Raw genomic sequence first — 12,840 nt, forward strand, 5'->3', positions numbered from 1 at the left:
TGTTCCCGTCCCCTCCTCAGCATAACCCTGATCAGAGGATTCAGAAACTGAAGCGGCATCCTCCGTATCCACTTCTAACGGGAACACGCCAATTTCAACCAGCCCTCTAACCATTTCTAAATTCGCTTTTCTTCATGGAATTATACACAGAGATTTCATAATGTGAGGCAATTGCACATAAATCATATTTCCTTCGTACATCAAGCTGTTATAAAGTAGGATTAGCTATAAAATCTACCAGACTAAACTGTGCCATATTCAAAATGAATCCCGGACGAGCCCCCAATATATATGTAGGTGGAATTTATTGGATTTGACAGAATTTATTGTTTCCCTGTATTTCAATTCCTCCTGATATGATAAGCACCTAGTAATATATAAAAAAAAAATGCAAATTTTACATACATACACACATAAACACAAACATTGGAATTGTGACGTGATGTTGGTCACTGGATATCAGCAGCCATGCCAAGATCAGCCTCATCCTCAAAGTGGACCTTGAAGTCTCCCTCTTGTTCCTCAAACACAATGACCTAATTTATTTGAGTGTGAAAAAAAAACACAGACAGGTGTTAGAGATTTGTTTGGTTTTGTTTTTGCAATTTTAGTACAAAAAATACATTATCAATACAGCATTTAACAAAGCTAGAGCCAGCAGATATTTAGTATAAAGAGTGTGAAGAGGAGGAAACGGCTAACCTGAGTCGCCCAGAAGGTAACAAAATCATCTTACAAGCAAAAATGAATGAAACATACAACATGTAAATTAGCTATGGTGATCCTAGGCTGGGCTAAGCTATTGGAAGCCTTGTAAAACCCAAACACGTTAATATCATCAGTCTTCTCATCTAACACTAGATAAGAGAGAGCAAGTAAGCAGTGTTAATTTTGTAGACCAATAATATTCATCATATTTTTCGTCAACAACCTTTTTTCTGACAAAAACAAGACAATAACAACATAAAAGCTAAAGTCAAAGGGACAAAAACTATGATGATGTCTATTGACTCTTTCATCAATGATTAAAATGGGATGAAGATATTATATATAGAGAGAGAAATCCAATCAGAACTAATTTAGTTGTGTAGAAAGATGGGACGAGATGGAAGTGATCCAATCAGAAGTATGTCCTTGTGCCATCACTTTAGATGCGAAAATATGGAAACGGGGAAAATAAGACACATTGTAACCTGTGTGGCACAACTTTCACTATTACAACACTTTAACAACTATTACACTTCATATTTTGGTCAAACTACAATTTTTACTCTGAGTATTGCTATCAATCTCAAGTAGTTATGACCAGATGGTTACACAGTCAGATCCATCCCTGGGTGACATCATGGTGGCTGCAACCATCTTTTACATAGTCTATATTCTGTCTTATACTTTTTTAAGAAATTCTTTGTCTTCTATTTCCTATTCTAGCAAACCTTTAAACCAATCATCTTTCTGCCTACACATAGCATCATCGCCAATGATTGATGAAGCTATGTGGAGGTTTTTTGGAGGACTGCACGCAAGCACGTCTGCTTTGGCTGTGTAGTTAAAGACCTACAAGAAAGGACACAAGCGCTGTACCATTTTGTATTTATGAGAATAAAAAATATTCTAGAACAGAATATTAGCCCAAAGAATTGCGTTGCTCATCTTTTTTTCAAATTACTTTTTCAAACGTCTCCTAAACACCAAACATTCAGTTCTTCTGCTGTAATTCTTATATGAAATGACAATCGCTTGCATCCAGGGAAACAATCATACAAAGCCACTATTGCAAAAGCTAGCTTAGTATATAAGCAAAAAAAGAAAAGAAAATGAAGCAAAACAAAACACAAAGGCTGAAATAGTTTAACAGTAAATCAGGTCACGGTTGTCAGATACAGAAAAAAAAGCAATAATCAAAATTATTGATTAAACTAAGGAGAAAAAAATGTGAAAGACATTTACATATTTGAACTTTTGGGATCAACAACTCATTAGAACCAACATTACAAACGCCAACAACAGCTGTTTACAATCATACTGTGACAGCAGATATCAAACTACAAGCTCGTTTTATTAAAATTAGCTGTTCTCCGACCTGAAGGATGCATCCACGGACTCTGGATGTAGCTGTAAGCGGAGCTCACACAGACTAACAAAATGCTACAATCATCATAATTCATCATTTGTTTCCAAACAGCTATACCTGATTGATTCCACTATTGAGAAAAGGACCTGGGAGGTAGAGAGTCTGCTGGGGGCCAATGGACCAGTAGCGCCCAAGGTTCAACCCATTGATAAACACAACACCTTTCTCCCAGCCCTGCGGATCCCAGATACATACATTTACTAAAACAAATTAAAAAATAATTATAAACACACCTGGCTTCTTTATGTATGTTTTTAACATATTTAGACGAGGAAACATTTGACTATTTTAAAAATCCCGCAGACAAAACATGTTTTATAGTAATTGAAGGACAGCACAAACGGTAATTCTTCAATGATTCATTGAATAAGATTACCAACAGATCTAATATACTTCTGCTTAAAATAAAAGAAATTACACTCACAGTATCAGAAGCTCATTTTGCCCCCATTGGCACTCCTTGTAGGAGTTTTGTGTACGTCCAACAGTATCTGACACCTGCTTTCTAAACTCTCTTCCCTGTAAAATTATTTCTACTGCAAAAATTATTCTCTTTGGTTTAAATGCCCATTCAACATTTCAGTGACACTGAAGGTTTTATTTTTTTCAACTAAGTCATTGCATGACCTTCCATTTCTTCTTTCTGAGCCATTCTTTCACCAATGTGCTTCGGATCATTATCCTTTCAAAAAGGTCCACTTTCAGCTCACTTTTCAGATAAACGGATTCACATTACTGTATATTCAAGCGATGCTGAAGAATGCAAAGCTGAATCAATGCCTGCAAGCTACCCAGCGGTGAACTGGCAGTAATTTGATTTTCTTTACAGTTAATTTTGTTATTTCAAATAATTTGAAGAGCTTTTTATACCCTTTTCCAGATTTAAGACTCACAGGCAGACACTTCAATAGGATAGAGCACAAAAGATCCTAATGACAGACATTTAAAAGTCAGTTTCCACCTGCTACTCCACAAAGAGGTTTCAGTCATCGGAATTCCTTCTTCTAATTTATTGGATTTCAAGGTGCAACAATGTGATTAGTCTTTTCCGTTCATTTAAATGTCATTTACTTATTTTTTAACATAGCTGTTTATGTTTCTGTTCACTTACTGGCAGCTTCACAAACGTGTCACTTGGATACCCATATGCAAACAGTCTGCCCATGAAAAATCCAGGGAAGCTGGGGGTTTCAGAAAGACTTTTCCAGGGTGCTTGATAAAGACTGAAATAAGGCCACATCAAACACACTATTACAGACAAAAGCAAGTAATATGCAGCATATTAGATTTAATAAAGTCTACAAACCTATCAATGAAGCTGGGTTTCATATCCAGGCTGTATATTGTAAAATCTCTCAAGGGGATATTGTTTAATAAAATGTCTCCCACTAGTCCTGCAAAAAACACAAATCGAAATTGGCTTGCCCTCTACAAACTGATTGCTCGAGTGATTTAAAAGCAGGCAGAGCGATGAACAGCAAAAATTTCAGTCAGTCACCTTTACGTTGCTTGTCAAGCTCCCTTCCCTGGTGAACTCGTCCACAATTCTCCACCAATAAACTCAAGGTACGACGTCCCTGTAGGGATCAATCACATTTATGTTTTTTGATAGTTTTAACAGCCAGACAGCTGCCTCTCCAGCATCCATCACACTGAATGAAGCCTTTCCCTTCACTGTTCAACTTGATGTCATACCTTACCATCGGGAACCGCCAGCTCCAGACTCTGGCGCTTGAAAAGGCCAATGTAGCTTCTGTCTACAAACACCTGGAGTGAAAAACATTAGTGTCAAATAACTGTAGTAATTTAGTTTAAACTGTGTCCTGCTGGAAGGCACCAGAGCAACGCTCCACCCCTTTTTCTTTGAAGAATGAAATATCCACTTAAGCCAAAGTCTAATTGGTTGGTCCTCACTTTAAGAGCATTTCATGCAATAAAACTGGTAAAGACAGCATGAGTGGTCAAACCTGTCAGTTTAATATCTCAAGCCAGATCTACTAATATCTGGGCCAGTGCTAAACCCTCTTTTAGGGCTTACCAAAAAGGCAGAGTGTCAGTGCTGTAGGGCAAATTAGCATGATGATGCATTTACAAAAGTGTGTCCATGGAAATAGAAAGATCATAGGGTGATGCAAACAGTGAGCTATCTTTATATCCAAAGATCCAGTCAGCTCATTTTAGTAATTACCTGACAAGAGGTGTGCAAATTAGTGTCTAAAAATAAAGGCCTTTGATGAGGGAGTGCAAAAGAAGCGAGTGAGGGTCTGACAAAAATAATAAAATTTAAGCTAATGCTGTACACATGGTTCTTTATGAAAACAGTGTGACAATGTAGAGAAATGAAAAGAAGAGGAAGAAGAATCAGGATGATTTTCTATGGGGTGAGCTCATCTGTGAAAGTGCTAAAACTGTGTGAGTTTGAGGACTAAGCCTCAGGTGGCCCTCAGGATTTATCCAGAGGAGAGCGTCGTTATGATAAACCATAACACTGTATAAACCTGAAACCATGTGACCTGCATGATGTGCAGAAGAACACTAAACATTATTTACCAGAGAGATGTTTAAATTTTGTTCCAGTCTCTATGTATGTGTTCAGTTCACTTCTGTTTAGTTTCAATTAAATAATAGACTGAAAGGGAGTCTGTAAGCATGCAGGTCGAGGACAGGGCCAACGTTTTAGCAGTGTGCTCAGCTTTGACTGATCCAATTAATGCTTATCTAGCATTATATGTTTTATATATATAAACAATGGTAATTTGCACAACTGCAATATCCAGACAGGTCAGGAACTGTAATGGAACTACAAGATTTTGTAATCTTTTTTTTTTTTGTGGAAAAAAACAATGAACTGTCTGAAGATTTTCTGCACACCGTAGGAGCACAAATCTCAGATTTACACAGTGGAATAGTTTGTCATAAACCAGTCCTCCTCTGGCTCAATCCTGCGCTGCACCTGAGTTGTCAGATATAGCTGTGGCTGACACTAACTTTGAGAAAATTTATAGAATTTAAAATTCACCAGAAAATATGTGAAGGAGAGAAGCCCATCAAGTGTAGAGACAGAGCGGGCAACTATCCCACAGGAACAAATGAAAGTGAGAGAGAAAAAAGCTGGAAACGACATCCACGGAGCAGCGAGCTATAAACAATACATAAGAACTTGTGAAGATGGTCAGACAGATGAGTTTAGGTTTATAACTTCAGCGTGACATTTGATCACATTTGTTCAGTTGTTGAATAACGTAAGCAGTTCTTACGTCGAACTGAAGTAAGCTGTTGGTAAACAATTCACAACTGAAATATGTGCATGCAGCCTTTAATGGAACTACAAGATTTTGTAATCTTGCGTAATAGTGAGCGAACTGTCTGAAGATTTTCTGTAATGTTTGGACAGAGTCACTGTTTCCCAGTGTTTTTGCTCTGCTAAGACCTCAGTCACGCAGGGCTAAAGTGGAAAATGTATAAAATGTATATTCCCCAACATGTGCTAGCTGACCACTCAGAGGTAGTGTTTGCAGACAAGTCGGCATCTCAGTACAAACTACAGGTGGCCCTGGCAATAGTGACCAAAGCAATCACAGCACTCAGGTAAGTGGTTACCATGAAGTCACTGATTGTCTTTTTTAGGAATGAATAGCTTATACTTAACAGCTTAACAGCAACAACTCACAGCCGGCTGCGAAATATTAATTTTTTTTATAATGACCAGCAGTTGCCGCATGGTTGTTAACTTGTCTGTTGGTTTGTGTGACTGATGTAAACTAGGTTAACTGTCCTCTGGCTCCTGCTTTATAATTGATCGTTCAAATTTTCAGCAAGAAGGAATAATTTTGTTCTTGCAGGGTTTTTTCTAATTATTTATTTATTTGCTGTTCATTTTATGAACAATATCAAAAATGTTTAATGAATGAGCTATTAGGAGGATATTTTTAACCCTTGGACAGAGTCTGGTTAGCTGTTTTCCCATATTTGCAATTTTTCTATGCTGACTATCTTATGCCACTAGATTTATATTTAACAGACATATATCTTTTAGCAGCAAGACATAACTTCCTAGTTTTTAATAAATTTGTTTTCAGCAGCTACAAACACATTATGGAAGCTAAGCAATTAGCTTATGGATAAATATCATGCACATGTATAGTGTGCATAAACTCACCAGGGCACGGTCTCTGACATTGTCCCCTGACTGTAACAGCCCTCCCCTCGTGATGATAGTCTCATACAGAGTGTAGCCATAGGACTGTCCATTTCTGTTGTTCACGGGTAGATTTTCCATGTTTACTGGTTTGGCGGACTTAAATGGCTGCAGAGAAAATTGAAACAGTTGAACTGTCTGAAAAGCAAAATTCTTTACATTGCAGGATATGTACGTTACAGATAATCTCACATAAACGTACTCCTTCTGTGAAGCTTAAAGCATCCCATAATGAAAGGTGCTGGTACATAATGGCTGGTTCATAAGCCTCCCTGTAATGCAGGACTGGCATGTCCGGGAGACTGTCAGAGCCTCCTGCTGCACAGAGAGGCAAAGAGGTCAGTAACTGAATGTAATAATGTGCTGCATATCTCATGTTTTTCTTACTGTTTTTGTATCGAGAAAGTAAATCCCTGAGAAGATGGTACTTTGAAGTGTATTCCCCAGATTCAGACAGAGGAGCGTCATAATCTGCGGAACATCAACAGTGTGCGAAAACTGTCATTTGCTGCCACCTGCTGGGTGTTAAGGTCAACAGTACAGAACACGATATTTTCCAGCTCTCATACGGCAGTTATTAATCACTCAAACATCTTTGTGAATTTGCATGAGAGTCTATTTGAGACTGAGCACAGTACAAAGGAACCAACCATAGCTGGGGACTAAAGCTCTGTATGAGGGATCGGCGAGTGCTCCGCTCATGAAGCCAAAACTGGATCCTCCGTGGAACATGTACAAGTTGACAGACATGCCTCTCCTCAGAATTTCCCTTACAGTGGATACCATATCTGACAAGAAATGAGACGTGTTCACAGTGTTTAGAATAATGGATTCATGCAAATACAAATTTTGAATCATGAAACTCTTCTGACTCATTTCCTTAAATACGTAAATGACTCATTCAAAAGCAGCATGACCCTGACATTTGCATGTCCACTGTGGGCATGTAGCTGCCATTTCTCATGCAAAAATCTATACTAGGGTGAGAAAGAAAGCACATTTACAGCAGTTTAGAGGAACTGGAGATAGAGTAGCACTAGTGAAAAAGATGTATCAGAGGGGACAGACAATAACGCTACCCTTTGATTGGTTTTACTCATATATGCATTTTTTTCAAGGGTTAGTAAAGTATTCGTAAAGTAAGAGTATAGATTTCTGTATCCAAATTTCTTTTCACAAGCAGGTTTTCCATATTTACTGGTTTGGTTGATGTAAACGACTGTTTTAAAACAAATTTGCTTTAAAGCAGTAATTATAAGACAAAAACCCAACAGATTTCTATTTCCAAATTTGGTTTATGAAGCAGGAGATTTAGACCGTTTTGTATTTCACTGCACAAACTGCACAACGAAATGTAAAAAACTAATGAAAGACTAATAAAATAACTACAGGCAATGATTTCCACAATATTTTTCTTTACATTTTATAAAATATAAGAAGAATTCAATTTGCACAAGACACTTTATGCCTGTTTTTTGCTAATGTAACATTGTCAGATCACTATGTAGCAATGGCTTTCATAGATACTAAGAGAAGGATGTGTACGCTTCTTTTACCACCTCGCTGAATTATGAAGACTCCCTTGAGCGACACTCCATTGTTAGACCACCCAGGTTGATTATGAATAGCAGGGGAGCAACATGCCACTAGCAGCACAGAAAACCCTCCTTACCCTCTGGGGGCAGCACATGGTGGAGCTCTCCCCAGATATCATACCAGCCGGTCCAGTAATCCATCACCATGGTGGGGTTGTTGGGCTGAAAAGCAGCATGCACACAGTCAGCTTGCATCACCTTACTGTCATCAGTGATGGATACAAGTGATGTGGAAAGGTGAGACTCACCTGGATAGCAGTCAGCTCCTGGATGTTTCTCTGATTTAGCTTCTGAAGCTTCACTGTCCTGAGGGCTACATGAGATTAGGTTAACTCTGTGTGTGCATGTTTATGTTTAGGTGTGTGATTATTAATATACCTCCATCCACACCCCCAGACTTTAACGTTTTGTGCTTGTCTGATGTGAGCAGCAGTTCGCTGATCCCTCTGGATTGCAGAGCCTTTCAAAATAAAACACAAAGGAAGAAGTGAAAATAATCCTATTGATCCGTTCTATGCCATCAAGTTTCATGTGTAGTCACCTCTTTAATGAAAAGCATATAACTCTGATCCTTTGCAAAGGAGCCATACTCATTTTCCACTTGCACTGCAATGATTGGACCTCCTTTCTTGAACTAAAAAAACACAAACAAGCATATTTTTTTAATTAAAAAGATTAACAGACTCTGCTTCAGCTGGTATGTTTCCAGCCTGACCTGCAATGGAACCAGTTTTGGTATCAGCTTGTCAAAAAAAGTGTTGACAGCCTGAATGAACCCTGGGTGCGTCGTCCGCAGTCTCATGCTGCCGTCTTGGAGGAGCCAGCTGCAAAGACATAGAAAACATGCTCAGTTAACACTTAACAACAGAGCCACAGTGAGTCTAAAATACTGGACAAAGCTTGAGACACTGAGCAAGCCTTTACTTTAAACAAGATGCGACTCTTCCACCCTGATTTCATTCAGAAAGCAAAAATGGCACTTTGTGCGTTAGATCAAGTAACTCTTGTGCTGTCCGGTTAAATTCACTTAAATACAAAAATCTATTTACTCAGGACAGGCACTGAACAGACTTGCAGTTTAAACTAACGTCCCTTTTCATACCATATGAATATACACACAAAAAAATTCTGAATTTCTACATAAACCTACATACAGTGAACACTATGACTACCTCGGCAGTCCTCCTAGGTCCAGCTCAGAGGAAATGTAGGGCCCTGGACGCAAAATCACCCACAGTTCCATCTCGGCTGCAAGACTGATATAGGCTCTGAAATCCAAACAGAAAAGAAAATCAACAAGCAACTTTTTCCTGTGCAAACCCAAAGTTTAGACTCACAGTGAGGCTCCATTTCTTATTGTTTGGTGAGTTTGAAAAGTGCCTGGCAACAACACTGGCAGAGGCGGGACCTCTCTCTTCGCTTATCATCACTGTGCGGTTAATTGCTCGATAAGCTGCTTTTGTTATGGAGATGCTGCTGTTGTCAGGTGGGACTCTCTGCCTCTAGCATCTCCCCTGAGCACTGAGGACTTAGATGATGAGGAGAAAATGAAGAATATTCCCAAAATACCTTAGACCAGGTAATATTGTTAGAGAAGCTAGGAAGGTGGTGTGAAGGATGCTGTGTAGTGATTAATCATAAAAGAACATTCTCCTTACTGTAAATCCAGCTGTGTCTGGAAGTTAAAAACCCCTCTTTCCGGCTGGTGCAGATTCCACGGCACATATCTGCAAGGATGGAGGGCGCCCACAGTTAACATTCAGCAGTGACAGTGCTTGTGATTCTAAACTCAATCACTGGAGCAGTGTTCGTACGTAGTGAGGGTATTAATCCCACAGGCTTTCATCTTCATCAGGCGGTCCCTCCAGTAGGCCCTGGGCACACGGAAATAGTGGATGGATCCCCCAATGATGCGGAAGGGCTCTCCCTCGAGGGTGAACTGGGACGTGTTGGCACACAAGCCGACCTTTCGGCTCATCCTCCTCCCCCTTCCCGACATGCTGGAAGAGGAGTTCCACTCAGTGTGTCACAGTCACTTAATGCCTAACATAGGCTATTGTACTCTAACTGACCACATGACATGCTTGGCAGGAATTTGCAGATGTCTTGAGTTGAGCAGGAGGACATCAGACTTCAGTAAACTCATATGGGCTTCTTTTACATTTTCTTTATCATCCATTAGTTTCTTATTATTCACTTCCCAAAATAAATAAAGTTTCTTATGACAACCATCAAACTGTGTGTAATACAGTGACACTGTTGTACTGTTATAGTAGCCACACAAACAATATTGCTATTGAGACTGTTTGAATTGTGTGTCTGTGAAAACTACATCAAGTTGAATCGTTGCATTAGAGGGGAAAACAACAGCCTCTTACTGGAACATATGTAACATTTTAAGAACTTACCCAAGATATCTGTACATGATGAATCCAGCAATGCACAGGCAGATGAGTGCATATTTCCTTTTGTGCACATTTCTTATCCTGAGGACAACCATGGATGGAGAGCGAGATCCCTTCTGGCAACATAAGCAACAGTCGAGTTAAGTTCACAGCAGCATCTGTGTGCAGATGAACGCATGATGCTGGTCTGAACAGTGCACCGCCTCGTGGGAGTGCCTCTGCGTGGAGCCATGGAAATCTAACTCACCTCATTAGCAGCAGGGTTTGTCTTTGGCATTGTTTGGCTTGTAAGAATTACTACACAGCTTCTTTTTTTCTTTTCTTCTTTTTTTAGAGCTTTACCAGAAAAAAACAACAAACAAAATGAAAACATTTAATCCTGAAAAAGTTTCTTCCATCTTAAAAATAGTGTCTAGTAATCTAAAATATAAAAATAACGAGGACTGCGCCAAGTTATATCACTATCTCCAAAGTGTTCATTATTTTATCTTCTTTCTTCTTTTGAAATTTGTCTAGATGTGTGGAGCTAATGCATATTGCTGCCCTTCATTCGTCATTCATAACTCATTCTATTGAGTTGGTCCTTATTTCTACATGTGCTGGGGATCATAACAACCCCACAGTGGTGCCCAGTTCATGTTCTTCACTTGACACATGTTGAAATGGGGTATTTTGCTTTGTTTGCCTCTACTATCCCTACCTTTAAGTGCAATTAGTATTCCAATAGACTCTGCACAGGCCTGTACATTTCCTAACCTCTCCCAGCCACTCACGATCCACCCAGGTTCCCACAAGCTCTGTACCACCACAACACTCATATATGATTTCGCTAGTGGCCAGCAAGCAGCAACTCTTGTAAGTGGAAAATGGCTCTTCGATCCCTTGCCTTATGACCCCTGTAAATACTTTCCTGATGCGTTTTTTTCAACTTTAGTTGCTACTGCTCTGGTTTCAAGACAGAAAAGATGATTATTTGTGCTCCTCAGAAAAGGAAGACAAACCAGGGTTAGCTGTTAGAGTCACTAGCTACAGCTAATATTTTCTATTGGCTTCATAGTCGGAATAGCCCTGCACACGCAACTTTGTGGTGGTTAGTGGTCATGTCAATTTTCAATATGCAGTTGTAGAAGCTGTTAGAGTCACGTGTGTAAACCTGCCCTCCTATTCTTTTTGGTGTGCTCTTTCTCTTCCACTGTGAAAACACACTCACTCATAGAATTTCTCAAACTCTTAATGAGTTTTATTTAGGAAGGTTCCTAAATAATTGTCATGACCTGGAATTATCTGCATGGCCACAAGAGCTGGTGGAATTCTCTAAAAACTAAGGAATGCTGCTTCATTGCTTTCTTTCTTTCCCTTCTTTAGGAAAGTATGCCGTGGATTAATTTATAAAAGAAGGTGATGTCTGGCCACAGTTCATGTGTTATACACGGACCCACCATCATTACAAACAAACAAATCCCTGACAGGTGGAGCAGCTAGACAACAGTGCATTTTCAATTTTAAGCAATATGCTGTTTATGTCTCTGTGATAGAAATGGCTCCTTATCAAGTTATTATAATAAAACTCCCATATTTACATTGAAAAAATGATGTAAAGTTCTTGGGTGCTTTATTAAAATAATCAAATCGAATTTAAGATTGATCATAACACATTTTGCATTAGTTATGTTTGTTGTTGTAGTATTTTTATATAACTGTAGGCCTCTTCTTTCGCTTTATATTTTTCCTTGAAGTTCTCAGTGCTTTAAAAAAAGACACTTTGCAGGTATTTCAGGAGCTATAAGTCAGCGTTTCAAAAGCAGCTTGCTCTTTCTCTGCCCCACTGCAGTTTCTCCATTTCAATTACAAGCCCATATGTGCTGTAGCTTTTAGTCTTTTACCTCCACCCGTAACCTCAGCAATCTTTCTTTATCTGCTCCTCAGTCAGTTCCCAGACTTTCACACATTTTCTCTGCATGAGGTCTCTCCAAGGCGTCCTCACTTCAAACACACACCCGTGAATTTGAATATGTTAACTTTCATTGTTATACAGCCCGAGGCCCAGCTGTGCTGCATTTTTCTAACACCACGTACTTTGCATGTGAGATTTAAAAATTCCATTTATCTTGTCATGCTAATCATTGCTTTATTCACTACCTGCTGCAGTTGCATGTGGATATGTTCTAAATGTATTTCCTTTTATTCCATCGTGAGCCGATAGCAACACAGCAAAGCCTTTTTTTTAACTTAATTCTGCAACCTTATAACAAAGCTAACCAAAGCAAAGGTGAAAAAAACCCTTTTTATCTAGCTTGTCTCACAATCATATAACATCAGAGATATAGAAAATAAAATATCGCTGTCGTCTTAATAACTTATTATAAATACGTAATTAATGCTCGACAAACAATAAAATACGTCATAATGTGGACACACCCCTTAGCATTTTAATGAGCTTTTACTCCACTTTCTCTCTTCGCCTTCCAGTATTGAGGACTACGCTTCCCATGCTCCTTCGAGGTTGGA

The 12,840-nt window shown here is 39.0% G+C and overlaps 1 protein-coding gene across 4 annotated transcripts in view; it reads right to left on the reverse strand.

Moving 5' to 3' along the window:
• Window positions 1–10,500, reverse strand: part of LOC134637533 (beta-galactosidase-1-like protein 2) — a 10,549-nt gene extending 49 nt beyond the window's left edge. Inside the window, exons 1-19 of one of the 4 annotated variants that reach the window (XM_063487983.2) lie at window positions 10,336–10,498; window positions 9,742–9,927; window positions 9,586–9,654; window positions 9,100–9,195; window positions 8,643–8,751; window positions 8,469–8,561; window positions 8,306–8,387; window positions 8,176–8,240; window positions 8,005–8,089; window positions 6,983–7,120; window positions 6,720–6,803; window positions 6,535–6,647; window positions 6,294–6,440; window positions 3,830–3,901; window positions 3,633–3,711; window positions 3,441–3,528; window positions 3,246–3,357; window positions 2,192–2,308; window positions 1–536 (exon numbers count right to left, since the gene is read on the reverse strand). The exon at window positions 1–536 is cut by the window's left edge and continues 49 nt beyond it. In XM_063487983.2, the coding sequence (XP_063344053.1) occupies window positions 450–536; window positions 2,192–2,308; window positions 3,246–3,357; window positions 3,441–3,528; window positions 3,633–3,711; window positions 3,830–3,901; window positions 6,294–6,440; window positions 6,535–6,647; window positions 6,720–6,803; window positions 6,983–7,120; window positions 8,005–8,089; window positions 8,176–8,240; window positions 8,306–8,387; window positions 8,469–8,561; window positions 8,643–8,751; window positions 9,100–9,195; window positions 9,586–9,654; window positions 9,742–9,927; window positions 10,336–10,427 (1,914 nt within the window). In that variant the 5' untranslated portion in view covers window positions 10,428–10,498 and the 3' untranslated portion in view covers window positions 1–449. Of the gene's footprint in view, window positions 537–2,191; window positions 2,309–3,245; window positions 3,358–3,440; window positions 3,529–3,632; window positions 3,712–3,829; window positions 3,902–6,293; window positions 6,441–6,534; window positions 6,804–6,982; window positions 7,121–8,004; window positions 8,090–8,175; window positions 8,241–8,305; window positions 8,388–8,468; window positions 8,562–8,642; window positions 8,752–9,099; window positions 9,196–9,585; window positions 9,655–9,741; window positions 9,928–10,335 lie in introns of those variants that run through there. The other 3 variants (XM_063487982.1, XM_063487981.1, XM_063487984.1) reach the window with 3 other exon arrangements.
• Window positions 10,501–12,840: the final 2,340 nt, after the last annotated feature.

The sequence above is a fragment of the Pelmatolapia mariae genome, linkage group LG10_11, assembly GCF_036321145.2.
Source record: "Pelmatolapia mariae isolate MD_Pm_ZW linkage group LG10_11, Pm_UMD_F_2, whole genome shotgun sequence".
Classification (NCBI taxonomy): Eukaryota; Metazoa; Chordata; class Actinopteri; order Cichliformes; family Cichlidae; genus Pelmatolapia; species Pelmatolapia mariae.